This window comes from Petaurus breviceps, unplaced genomic scaffold (assembly GCF_028583685.1).
Source record: "Petaurus breviceps papuanus isolate PSGF00001 unplaced genomic scaffold, PetGlider_PUasm1.0 208, whole genome shotgun sequence".
Classification (NCBI taxonomy): Eukaryota; Metazoa; Chordata; class Mammalia; order Diprotodontia; family Petauridae; genus Petaurus; species Petaurus breviceps.
In genome coordinates, this window is record NW_027185852.1 from 13,759,512 (window position 1) to 13,773,060 (window position 13,549).

Consider the following 13,549-nt stretch of genomic DNA (forward strand, 5'->3'; position numbering starts at 1 on the left):
GATTCTTGGAGGTAATAAAGGTTTTAGTTTTGTCATGGTATGCCTACATCCTAGCATGGCACCTAGAGCTTAATAAATGATTGTTTAAATAAATCAACCCATGAAGGCCCTGAGAAGAAGACCAAAAGACCATAGATTCAGAGCCAGAAGGGACTTTGGAGAGCATCTAGTCCAACCTTCTTAATTTATAGATGTAGAAACTGAGTCCCAGAGAGGTTCATTGACTCGTCTGTGAACACAGAGGTAGTAAGGGGGCAGAGCTGGGATTAGACCCAATATCAGGTCATTAGGCACTCAGATCACAGTTCTAGAGTTGTAAGGGGCCTCAGAAGCCTTCATTTTGCAGATGAGAAAAGGATTGGAGACCCAGAGAGGTTAAGTTATTCACTCACTATATCACACAGGGATAGAATTTGAACCCAGATTGTCTAACTCCAAATACAGGATTCTTTCCACAGAAATGTCACTTAAATCAGTTCTGTTTTTTCCCACTGGGGAAGGAGGGGACGTAGGGCCTTACTAAGAAAGATGTGCTGCTGCCCAGGCTTTCCCTTCATATTATTGGCTGCTTAAAGATTCTAGGTTATGGAATGAAAAACATGCTGTCTGCAGAGTCCTTGAGCCACAAGATTCAGCTTCCCCACCCTCCCCATCAATTTCCCTTCCCCCTCCTCCCTCCTCCTCCCCTAGGATTTTTTTGCTCTCTACCTCCAGAAGGGATTGGGATAAGAATCTACCAGGTTCACCTCAATGGAATTCCTACTTGTTAATTTTTTTTTTTTGCATCCTTCTACATTCCTTCAAAATGTAGAAATGATGGGAGGCTTTGACTTCAGATATTTTAACCCCAAGATGGTCTCTTTGGTACCTTCAGGATGGGAATAGTTTGAGAAAATGCAACTATGGAGAAAAGAAAAATCTTTCCCCAAGGGGTAGCCACAAATTTGCTGTTATCATATCATATCAGGATGGGTGTGCATTATGTACCTTTTCAGAATGGCCAGGCATGAATCTAAATTCCAAACTCCTCCACCCCCACCCCACAGACATCCAACCATCAAAATTTTGCCAAAAAAATTTTCGTTTAATGGTTCCCTCCAGCCTAGCACCTTGGGCTCAGGTTACTTTCCTCTACCCCCAAAGATGACAGAGCCCACTTGGCCAACTCTTTACAAATGAAAAGAAATCTTTCCCAGCCTCTTCTCATTCTTCCCAACCAGAAATACCATATATTCTGTGATCAAAGCCTGAAGTCAGAATTTGTTTCTTAAATAAGAGAATATTGGTGTATTCATTATTAACATTCAAACATTCCAATGACTATCTGGCTTCTCATCCACATAGATGTTCCCCTCTGAGGAGGCAGCAACCAATCCATCCATCTGTCCATCTGCCCAGTTTTCTCAACCTATGTGATTCATGTCCAGGTTCTCCCATAAGTTCCCCAAGTAGTAGTCCATCCAATGTGGTGAGAAGCTTTCCACATTTTTTCAACATCATGAAGATTCCATTGAAGCACACAGTAGGTTCACCGGCTCTTATTTCCACCATAGGACTAGCCCTGTCTTATTATTATATGATGAATTTCTTTCATGACATCTTTTGTTCTTTATAGTTCCCTTTTTTTCTGTGTGTGGTAGGATGCTGGACTATCGATAAATGCTTAGATCATTTCCAACTGTAGATCTTGATATTCCTATTAACAGAATATATATTACACGTGCGCACACACACACACATCACACACACTTCTTTAAGGTTTGAAAAGCTTTTTGCATATGTCATGTTGGATGATCTTCACAACAACCGCGGGAGGCAGGGGCTCTTATCATTATCCCCATGGTACAGATGAGGTAACTGAGGCACCAAGAAAGTTAAGGGATTTGCCCAGAGTCACAAGGCTAATAAATAAGTAAAGGGAGATTTAAATGCAGCACTTCTTTTTTTTTTTTTTAAGCAATTGGGGTTAAGTAACTTGCTCAAGTTTACACGGCCAGTTATTTCTGGGTGTGGTGCTAAGTATCTGAGCCCAGATTCTATCCCCAGGTCATCCCAACACTGGGGCTGGTGCTCTTACTCGCTGAGCCACCTGGCTGCCCCAAATGTAGGACTTCCTGATCACACATCCAAACTCTTTTCTTTACCCCACCTGGTTGCATTATATTTATTTTTATCTTTTTAGAGACTCTATTGTTCCACATCTCACAACCATACAATAACACTGGTGGAATATTGACATTCAAAAGGTGGGGCTCTTGTTTCTGGGGAAAGTTTGGAGTTATTATTGAAACTTTCCAATTTCCCAAAGGCGATATAGTCCCTTCTATTTAATTCTGGGTATACATCCTTATCCATTTTCAGAGTCTGTCTCAAATATCCTTACTGATAAATTTTATAGATTATCCATCCAACTGCATGTCATAATAAGCATTTTTTTTGTTGGCTATGAAAAAACTTTTGAGAGAAAAATGCTGCCTTAAAAGTGCTACTCCACCAAATTCATGCAATATTTCTTGAAAGATAAAATGGTGGAGATAACCTTGTTGCATGACCCTCTGATCATTAATATCAGGCAAGGCATAAAACAGGAAGATGTATGCTCACCAGAGGTATTTGCATCTGTAATGGAGAAAATCAAATGTTGAGTACCAGCAAAGTGAGATCGGAAAATGATTCTTTGAAAATGCAGGGGATGTTATTCAGGAAAATGACTGAGACTAGGTGATTCAGCAACTGTTTGGTCACGATACTTAAATCAGCTTCTTTTAAAAAATTTCTCTTCTTTTTCTCTTCTTCCTTTTTTTTGGGGGGTATGGTTACTGAGGAAATTTATTTTGCTTGACTATATATATTTGTAAGGGGTTTTGATTTTTCTTTCCTTCTCAATGGATATGGGAGAGAGAAAATTCAGAACTAAAAATAAAATTGACTTTTAAAAAAATAACATGATCTTATTAGATTCAACCTAATGCTCTAACCTGTCAAGATTTCCTGTCAGAAAGTTTTATATCTATCAATGAGAATGAATTACTATATTGGGCCTTTAATATCAGTCTTTGATGTTCCATGCAAGTAAGAAGAAATGGTAAGAAATAAAATCAAGATGGGAAGAACTCCTGAACTAGGTTCAGTGTACAAAAAAGGAGGGGATGCTTGAGCTGGAAGCAACACAATTTTGAGGACCCTGAGAGATCAATTTTTAAGCTCTCTGAAAGATGTAAATATCCTATGCTTGGAAAAAATCACGTATCTTATTACTAAAAAAAAGTCACAGACAATATTGAAAATTACTTGACACATGGGGAAGTAGCCTATTTTGGCATCACAACAAAATCTTTAAGAGAATAAACTATGTATACACATTGAGGGTATCTCTGGTAAAAGCTTAAGAAGGCATAAAGTGGTCTTCTATCAAGTCAAGTCGGACACTGTCCTAAATGCTGAGAATAAAAATGCAAGTAGAAAGACAGTACCTGACCTCAAGGAACTTACATTCCAATGGGGGAAGAGAGCACATAAATGGATGCTGAAACGTGGTGGGGTTGGGAGAAGGTATGCACATGAGGCCACAGTAAGGACCCTCCAGAGAATTAGGAGTGGAGCCTGTAGAGAAAAGAAGACACAGCTGGTCTAGGTGATTTCCTTAAAGTAGAGAACCTGTGAATTAGCCAATCAGAGGAAGGGACTGCAGGGCTGGATTGTGCTTGCAGGGGGAGAAGTCCAGAGTTGTGGAGTGAATTTCCAGGGGGAGGAGCCTTGATCAAGCCAGGCCTGAGAGTCAGGAGTGTAGCCTGAAAAGGAATGCTATACAATTTATCAAACATCATAAATTATACAATTCATCAGACATTTTGTAGTCTCTAAAAGGATTTCAGCATAATAACAGATGGAAAACCGAGGGGATGAACAACTGTTGTCTAGACTGCGATGCACAGATGAATGGACAACCCAAGAGCTGGTCTAACGGTACACATGCCATGGGCAAACCCCGCAAAGAGCCTCCTAATTGGTGTTCTACCTCATCTCCCCTGCCAATCCATCCTCCTCCATTCAGCTGTCAGTGATTTTCTTAGAGCATAGATCTGACCATAGGCATCTCCCTTTCCAATTCAATAGCCACCTCTGTCTCCCTAGTACCTCTAGAATTAAACATTTAAAATTCCTTTGTTTGAAGCCCTTCACAACCTGGTTCTTTCCCACCTTTCCAGTTTTCTTACTCCCTCTATGACCCAGCCTTACTGCTCCATTTACTCTTCCTTTATCTTCTCTCTCTGCATCTTTATTTCCTAAGCCTGTAATGCTCTCCCTCCTCACCTCTGTCTCTTAGAATCTCTGGCTTTCTTCAAAAATCAGCTCAAATGCCACTTTCCGCAGGAGACCTTTCCCAGCCCCTCCTAAGCTTACCTTCTGTCTACTCTCTATGTATCTCATATGAAACAATTTCATATACATATTGTTTCTCCAATTAGAGGGTAAGCTTCTCGAGGGCAGGAATTGTCTTTTACCTTTCTTTGTAGTCCTAGTGCTTAGCACAGTACCTGGCATTTTGCAAGCATTTAATAGATGCTTGTAGATTGGCAAATGATGTGTTGGGCTCAGAGTTGTACAGGAGGAGGAAGTGGACTAGATGCCTTTGGGGAATTATGTTGTGCTTTTAATGACTCCAAGTTACATGGCAACAAGTCATTCAATATCACAGTTGACAAAGAATGAAAATCATATTTAAGTCACCCAAAGGGTAATGGAAAAGCACATGGCTGGAGCCAGTTGACTAGGAATTATTAAGCACCTACTGTGTGCTAAGTGCTGGGGATACAAAGCAAGGCAAAAACTAGTCCCTGCACTCAAGGAGCTCCCAGTCACAGTCTAATTAAATGAGGAAGCAGCAAGTGTTACACAGAATTTTGCAGAAGTGTTGTAGCTGGGATCATTAGGGAGATGTGTGGAAATGAATCATGGCGATCATGTAGTGAGACTGAGGGAAAACTGTTGGATAAGAAGCATGCTTCATTGGTTTCTGTGAAGTCAAGAGATCTAGAGAAATGTTCCTGCATGTAGGAAGGATATAGACAGAACAGAAGGCCTGATGGGGTCACCATTTATACCAGGAAGATGGAGCACCCGCATGAGAGTTATTGTGGAAATGATTATGAAGTGAAAACAGCAGGCACCCATAAACTTTTTTTTTCTTTTTGGAGGGGGGAAGGCAGGGTGATTGGGGTTAAGTGACTTAGTGTCTGAAGCTGGATTTGAACTCAGGATCCTCCTGACTCTGGGCCGGCCCCTGCTCTATTCACTGTGCCACCTAGCCACCCTCCATAAAACTTATTCTTAAAAATAATTGGGAAATCACCAAGTTTAATTACAGTTTTTATGATGGTTGAATCAAGGAAATTCCCTCTCTTGATTTTCTTTGCACACTCTTCTGAAAATAAATTTTGATTTTTCCGATTTTGATTCGATTTAAGAGGTTTTGGGAATCTTTTGGACAGGGACTACAAGCTCCTGGTCCCTGCATGGCGTGGGCACTACTACTTCACTTGTTCAGGCTTGTTTGCACGCTTGTAAAAGGAGGGGGATGGACACGCTGGCCTCGAAGGTCACTCTCATCTCCGGCTGGGTCACTTCAGTTCTTTGGGCCTCCGTTTCCACATGTGTAAAATAAGGACCTAAAGTCCCTCCTAGCGCTAGATTTTAGGGCTGGATGAGCTTAATGTCATGTTAAAGCAAAGCCATGACCCCTTGATTTCTCTCAACTTCGGAACTGACCCGGTGACTACATCTCTGCAGCAATGAAAAGTTGGCCCGTGTAAATAACCTCAGATCCTCCCGGTGGAGGCGGAGGCGAGCTCATTCCTCCACGTGCCCAGAAACTGAGCGGTCACTCCTGGTTCTTCGGCCGTGTCCGACTCTTCCTCGCCCCATTTGGGGTTCCTTGGCAGAGACACTGCGGGGCTTCGCCATTTCCTTCTCCAGCTCATTTTACAGAGGAGGAAACTGAGGCAGACAGGGTGCCGGGACTTCTCCGGGGTCACCCAGCTAGGGAATGTCCGAGGCTGGACTTGAACTCCTGACTCCAGGCCCCGCCTCTGCCCACTAGCTCGGGGGCTTGCTCCTCCAGGACCACTTGGCCCCCGCATGGACTTCGGGGGTCCGGGCCCCGCCGGGAGAGGCAGGAGCGCCGCAGAAACAGCAGGCTTCCCGGGGTCAGGGGGAGTCGGGCTCCTGGAGCCTCGGTTTCCTCATCTGTAGAAGCGGGCAGGGGCAGCTCTTCTGCCTGCCAGGGCTCCCCCGCACCCTGACAGGGGCTGAGTCTGCGTTCCCGCTTTCCTCCAGGAGGGTAAGTCCTGGTGTGGAGAGTGCCGCCCCCAAGCCTGTCAGCGCGTCCTTGGGCTGGAGCACTCCGGGCCTCGGGCTCTCGAGCCGGGCCGGACCCGAAGCCGACCGGCGAGTTCCGAGGCCGGGTCCTCCCCTCTCCATCGCCAACGCTGACTGCGTGCCTCAGTTTCCCCACAGGCAGCCACGTCTCGCCTCTAGGCACCTAACGGATAAAAGGCCCCAGGCGGTTTATGTCGACTTCGTCGCTATCTCCGGAGGCGGCCGTGAGTGGGGCAAGAAGCACAGGCCCCGAAGCCAGAGGACCTGGGGCCGATCCTGCCCGGCGCCTCCCTGTAAGGGAAAGGGGGGAGCGGGGCTCAGATGGGCCCCGCCCCCGCCTCCTCCCGGCCCCGCCCCCGGCCCGAGGTCCCTTTAAGGAACTCTCGGCTCGTCCCGTTCCCCCGCCCCTCACGAGGTGCCGCCGGCGGAAGGGGAGCCGGAAGCGGAAGTGCGTCACGGGTGACGCGGCAGCTCCATCATGGCGGCCCCGGAGGCCGCGGCCGCCGCCGCCCCCGGGCTGCTGGGCGTCCTGTGGCTCGTGTCCGTGACCGTGAGCGCGGGGCCGTGGGGGGCAGCGGCTGCCGCCGCGGGGGGCGACGAGACGGTCAAGTGCGAGGACCTGAGAGTGGGACAATATCCTCTGTAGAGGCGGGGGCGCGGTGGAGGGGCCCGCACCTAGAACCTTAGAACCCGGCGCTTAGAACCTGGGCCCTCCGGGGGGAGGGGGGAGCCCATCACTTCGAACCGCCCGTGGGTGCTGAAAGGGGTCTAGAACCGAGACTCCCCAGCCCTGGGGGGGGGGGCTAGAGCCGAGGCCTGCCTGCCCTTGGGGAAGGGTGGCCTAGAACCTAGAACTTGGGGGCTGGGAGGGGAAGCCTAGAGAGCAAAGAGCATCTGCAGCCCTTGGGACCTAGAACACTAGGGAGGGGTGTCTTAGAAGGTTGGGCTCTGGCGCTGGGGTGGTAAATCTAGAATGCCCATGCTGGAACCGGGGCTTTAGAACACAGAGCCTAGAACATCGTGCCAAAACCAGACAGGGTCCTAAAATGTGGAGCCTCCCTGGACCCTAGAACATCAGGGGAGAAAGGGGAATCTAGATCACAGCTCCCCCACAACATAGAAAATAACATCAGTGCTAGGAGGGAACCCAAGAAACAGAAAAGCGCACAGGCCTTGGGACCTGGAAGGGAATCTAGAACTCAGAATGTCAGAGCTGGGAGACTCCTTAGAACACAGGGTTTCAGAGTTGAAAGGGACCTTAGAACACAGGATGTCAGAGCTGGTAGGGACCTTAGAACAGAGGATGTCGGAGCTGGGAGGAACCTTGGGACACAGGGCATCGGAGCTGGAAGGGACCCTAGAACACCGCATGTCAGAACTGGGGTGGACCTTGAAACACAGAGTGTCCGAGCTGGGAGGGAGCCTAGAACACAGGCTGTCACTGCGAAGGACTTCCGAGTTGGTTGGAAACCTCGAATACAGAACGTCGGAGCTAGGAGTCAGGGTGCAGTACCGGAATTTGGAGCTGGCAGGGACCTTGGAGTGTCGGATGTCGGAGCTCCGTGGCACCTTAGGACACAGAGTGTCGGAGCCAGGAGGGGCCTTAGGACACGTGATAATGTCAGAGCTGGGAGGGACCCTAGAAGTTGTCATGTCAGAGCTGGGGGACACCTTAGGACACAGAATGTCAGAACTCGAAGGGACCTTAGAACACAAAATGTCAGAGCTGGAAGGAACCTTAGAACACAGAATGTCGGAGCTAGGAGGCACCTTAAGACACAGAATGTCCGAGCTGGGAGGGTCCTTAGGGCACAGAATGTCCGAGCTTGGAGAGACCTTAGAACACAGAATGTCTGAGCTGGAAAAGACCTTAGAACACAGGATAGTAGAGCTGGAAGAAAGCTTAGAGCACAGAATATCCGAGCTGGGAGGCACCTTAGAACACAGAATGTCTGAGCTGGAGGGCATTTTAGAACACAGAATGTCCGAGCTGGAGAGGGTCTTAGGACACAGAGTGTCAGGCCTGGGAGGAGCTCTGGGACGGAGAACAGCACAGCTGGGCGCTACATTAGAATGTAGAATGTTAGAGCTGGGAGCGACCTTAGGACATAGGATGTCTGAGCTGGGAGCAACTTTAGAGCAGAGAATGTCAGAGCTGGGGGGGGCCTTAGAACACAGAATGTCAGAGCTGGGAGAGACCCTCGAGCACAGAATGTCCGAGCTGGGAGCAAGCTTAGAACACAGAATGTCTGAGCTGGGGTCAGCCTTAGGACACAGAATGTCTGACCTGGGAGGGGCCTTAGAACACAGAATGTCTGACCTGGGAGGGGCCTTGGGACACAGAATGTCAGAGCTGGAAGTGACCTTAGCGCATAGAATATCAGAGCTAGAAGGGACCTTAGTGCATAGAATATCAGAGCTAGAAGGGACCTTAGCGCACAGGATGTCCGAGCTGGGAGCGACCTTAGGACATAGGATGTCTGAGCTGGGAGCCACCTTCGGACACAGAATGTCAGAGCTAGAAGCAGTCTTGGGACAAAGGATGCCATCCAGGATGCCGGAGATGGTGGGGACCTTGGGAGCCAGGATGCCGGAGCTGGAGGGGACCCTAGGACGGAGAATGTCCCAGCTGGGAGTGACCTTAGGACACAGGATGTCCCAGCTGGGAGTGACCTTAGGACGTAGGATGTCGGAGTTGGGTGTGACTTTTGGACTTAGGATGTCCCATCTGGGGACCATCTTAGGACACAGGCTGTTGGGACTGGGAGGGACCTTAGGACGTAGAATGTCTGAGCTGGGAAGGACCTTAGGACATAGAATGTCAGAACTGGGAGTGACGCTGGGTTATAGAATGTCTGAGCTGGGAGGGACCTTAGGACCCAGAATGGCCGAGCTAGGAGTGTCCTTAGGACATAGAATGTCTGAGCTGGAAGCAGCCTTAGGACGTAGACTGTCAGACTTGGAATCAACTTTAGAGCACAGGATGTCTGAGCTGGGAGAGACTTTAGAGCACAGGATGTCCGAGCTGGGAGGGACCCTGAGACATAGAATGTCTGAGCTAGGGGGCAACTTAGAACACAGAATGTCTGAGCTGGGAGGGAGCTTAGAACTCAGAGTGTTAGAGCGGGGAGGAATCTTGGGTCATAGGATGTCCGAGCTGGGAGGGAGCTTCTAACAACCTCAGATTGAGAGCAGAAAAGGACCGTAGAGATTCTGCAGCCAAATCTTCTGTTTCTGGAGGACAAATCTGTGGTGGCGGACAAGTGACCTGTTTTCCCAGCACCCCGGCCCTGCTCACGTCCTCACCAACCATGTAGGAAGACAGGCCAGAACAGCCACCCTTCCTCAGCCCATGGTTCCTCCTCGGTGAAGCCAGAGGCTCGTGCTTCGGCATCTCCACGGCCCCTTTCAGCCCCAGTCTGTGGTTCAGTGTCTCTTTCACTCTTTCTGGTTCTCAGCGCTTTGAGCTTCCCTCCAGCTTTCCTTTTCCTTCAGCTAAATTCCACAAACATTTATGAAGCCTGCGCTGCCAAAATCCGTGTGCCTTAAGCTTATGTCTTCAGTGCTGCCAGAGCTTTCAAGTGATAGAATTCTTAGTCTGTCTGTGCTCCCTTCCCTTTAAGCCTCGCTGCTGTGCGGAGGCGACACTGGGTTTTCAAAGGCTGAGTACCAGCAGGTTTTATGAAAAGGTCTGACTAGGGAGCTGCCCTGTTGATTAGGTCTGTTGTGTGAACACCAGGCCACTGGACTCTTCAGGGAGGGCCTCGATGAATGAAGAACGGGATTCTCCATGTGTATGTGTCGTCCACTCCTGCTGGGCTGTGAACCCTCTAGTGGCTGTCTTAACAAAAGTTTGCCTCTTCCCCTTTCCACCTCCTAGGCCTTTAAAAATTCTTGTTAAGTTGAATTGGATTTTTTCACGTGATTACAGTCACACATGGAGAGATAAAAGAATACCTGAGAAATGGTGCTGCCCTCAAGAAGCTTGTATTCTAGCAGAGAGCTCTGGCGCATACACAGATCGCCATTGGAGAGTCCCATTCTCTCATTTGTCCGGGCAAGGAATCGGGCCTTTCAGCTGGCCAGGGCATGTCTGTTTGGGAAGCTGCGACAGATAATAGGGCGGAAGGCAGGGAGGGGTGCTTTCTGAAGTCTGGATAGCAGAGGCTGAGAGTCTTTGTTTCCGTGTGGGGAAAGGACCTAGCAAGCCTCTGGTATTGCTGCCAAAGGAGATGAATGAACTCCAAGAGATTCAGAAACTTCTGACGGTGGGCCTGGATGTCATGCCGTTCACGGCCAGGAGTCCTGCCAGACCAAGTTTTCCTCTTCTCCCTCAGTTCCCCCCAAAAAGAATCAAGAAGAAAATAATAATAAAGAAGAAAAAACTCAGGAATTTAATATTCTGTATCCTGAAACTCAGGTTTTTGCTGTTAGATTTATACACTGTCTCATGCATTATTATTACCCTTATTTTATCTTGCATTAAGTTAAGGGTTAGGTATTTAGGGATACTAACAGTGATGCTTGTGCCTTTGTTTTTTGTTTTCTTTCATTTTTCAGTGTGTGTATGCTTGTATTGTATTAGAAATTTATTATTAATATGACAGTACTTTGTGTTAAAATGCAATTCAAAATTTTCCTTAACTCTTCTAACATATTTTTGTAAAGATCCTAAAATAAATGAGGCCACTCAAGAACCTGTTAACTGTACAAATTACACAGCTCATGGTAAGATGCCCAGAAAACATATTGTCAAGGAAATGAATAAAAACAAATAAACCAACCCATACCCATTGAGGGGTCACCAGGATGATGAGGGAACTATAAGACATGCCTTGTGAGGTTTGGTTCAGAGATCCAGGCAAGCTTAGCCTGAGCAAAGGGAGACTTAAAGGGGACCCGATCTCTGCATTCGAGTATTTGAGGTGCTGTCTTGTGGAGGAGAGATTGAGCTGGTTCTTAACCAGAGGTCAGGGTTTAGACCACTGGGTGGGAGTTACAAGGAGACGGTTCAATATAAGGTAAAATCACAGAATTTTAGAGCTGCCCCAGAGTGACATGGACTGCCTTGGGAGGCTGCCCATGAAGAGCCTTCTTCAGTAAGAGGTTAGAGGCTGGCTGATTGCTTCTAGGAGAGGTGGTGGATGGGATTTTTGTTTCAGACTAGATGATCTCTTATTATTAGTGTGGTCTGAAGTAGTCGTGTGTTCCATTGTTTACAAGTTACATCAAAATAATTTTTCTTGACTAATAAAATAGATTGTGTCTATGTTAATTCTTTTTTCTGGCACCTGTTTATTTTGGATCTGGACAGAATAATAAAAGAAACATCCTTTTGAGGTGTCCTTAATGTAGTTCAGCTGTTAGGTTTAGTACAGAAGTATCATACATGATTAATCTAATTCACTAAACATTTATGGATATGAATGGGCCAGTACAATTTTAAAAATAAAATTGTAGTTATGCATTTAATTGTGTCAAGGATTAGGTCCATATTTATCTTTGTACCTGAAAATTCAATTTTGTATACGTTTATTTAGCTCCTTCTTTGTGCAGATCACTGATAATAGCTAGGGAGAAATTTTTAAATTGTGTAAGGCCATTAAATCTCTAGGCTGTCTTGTTCATTATTACCCTTATTTTATCTTGTCTTAAGGGTTAGGTATTTTAGGGATTAGAAATATGACTGCCATTGAATTTAAAACCTGATAGAATGACAGCTAAGACTATGTGGGATGTACTACAGGCTTGGGAGGGCCAGGTCAGTGCAGGATCTGAGGAAGGAAAGCTCCTATCTGCCTGAGGGCATCAGGAAAGGCTTCCTGGAGGAGATGGTATTTAGGCTCAAAGGAGCCACCTCAGCCCTCATTTTACTGTTGAACAAACAGACCTGCAGGAGGGACTTTTCCTTTGTCAGGTTGGTTGTGTGGAGCAGCAGAGCATGGACTTGAATCCAGATTCCCTTATTTCCAATGAAGCATTTTCTCTTACCTGGTTACCCAATTCTCTTGCTTTTCCATCATCTCAGTTTAATCTAATCCTCGTGTTGGCCCCTTCAACTCCTTTTTTTTCTAAGAAGACTTCCCTTGTTCTCTTCCCTTTCTATTCTAGACTTTTTTTCTGTGATTCAGACTTCTTGTATTTATTTTCTCTTTAGTCTCTGTGCCTCTTGGAATTAAAGCTTCTCAAATACTTTGTTACCTCTTCTCAAAAGATACTTTGTTGTTACAAAGTATTTTTATATTTGTTATCTTGTTCCCTCTCCCCTTTCTTTGTGCCTGGCTCTTAGAAGTATCAGTTGCTATGGGAGATAGAGAGAATAGAATATTGCCTCCTGGCAGATATTTCCTGTGTATCTGTGTTGTGAATCACTGTACCCTGCCCTCATGGTATTTTCTTTGCCCATTTGCCATGAAATCTTTCTGAATCTCTGCCTCCCATCCCCTCTTATTTTTGTTTCTTTTGAGGAAGGATGCTGTCTACTGAGGCATCACACCTCTTCAAAGAGTGGTCTTTGAGCACCAAATCCCTATAAATTAAACCCATTGTAAGGTTTCCATTTCTTATCCCAGAACATCTTTCTACCCTACAGGGATGTCCTTCATCGGGATCCCTTTCCAACACTGAATTGAGATTCCCCCCCCCCCCCCATTTTAACCTCCATCCCTTCCCCCTTCACCTCCACCTCATCCATTCTCCTGTAGGCCCTCTTTTTCCTGAGCTGTTACTGGAGTTAGTTTTCTATCAGTATTTACCATTGACTTGATCCAGATGCAGTCACACATTCCCATTTATCTTCCTCCGCTCTCCCCTTTTAATGCTCTCTTATTCAATAGTTTTGTCTCCCAAACACAAAAAACTAAAACAAAACTAAACAGAAAACTCTTGGGTATTAGGAGGGTTAGTCTGTGGTGTTGTAGGTCTCTTCTCCACCTTTAGTTCTATCCTTTAAACTCTGTTCACCTTCTCTGTTAGTGCTTTTAGAAAGAAATCAGTTGTGGCTTTGCCACGCTAGTCTAGTTTCCCCCTTTCTTCATGGGGTAGTCCCTTTCCTCATGCTCTCTTTGGTTGCTGTTCTGTTCCTTTTGGCTGCGATGTTTGTAAAAGTCTTCATTTTTGTTTCTTGTACTTGGGGGGTGGGTTAGAAGGCTTCAGCTGCTTCTCTTTTACT

At 46.5% G+C, this 13,549-nt stretch overlaps 1 protein-coding gene across 1 annotated transcript in view; it reads left to right on the forward strand.

Moving 5' to 3' along the window:
* Window positions 1-6,841: 6,841 nt before the first annotated feature.
* LOC138165282 (TM2 domain-containing protein 1-like) overlaps window positions 6,842-13,549 on the forward strand; it is a 40,073-nt gene continuing 33,365 nt past the window's right edge. Inside the window, exons 1-2 of the mRNA XM_069093440.1 lie at window positions 6,842-7,011; window positions 11,033-11,106. Of these exons, the coding sequence (XP_068949541.1) occupies window positions 6,857-7,011; window positions 11,033-11,106 (229 nt within the window). The 5' untranslated portion in view covers window positions 6,842-6,856. The remainder of the gene's footprint in view (window positions 7,012-11,032; window positions 11,107-13,549) is intronic.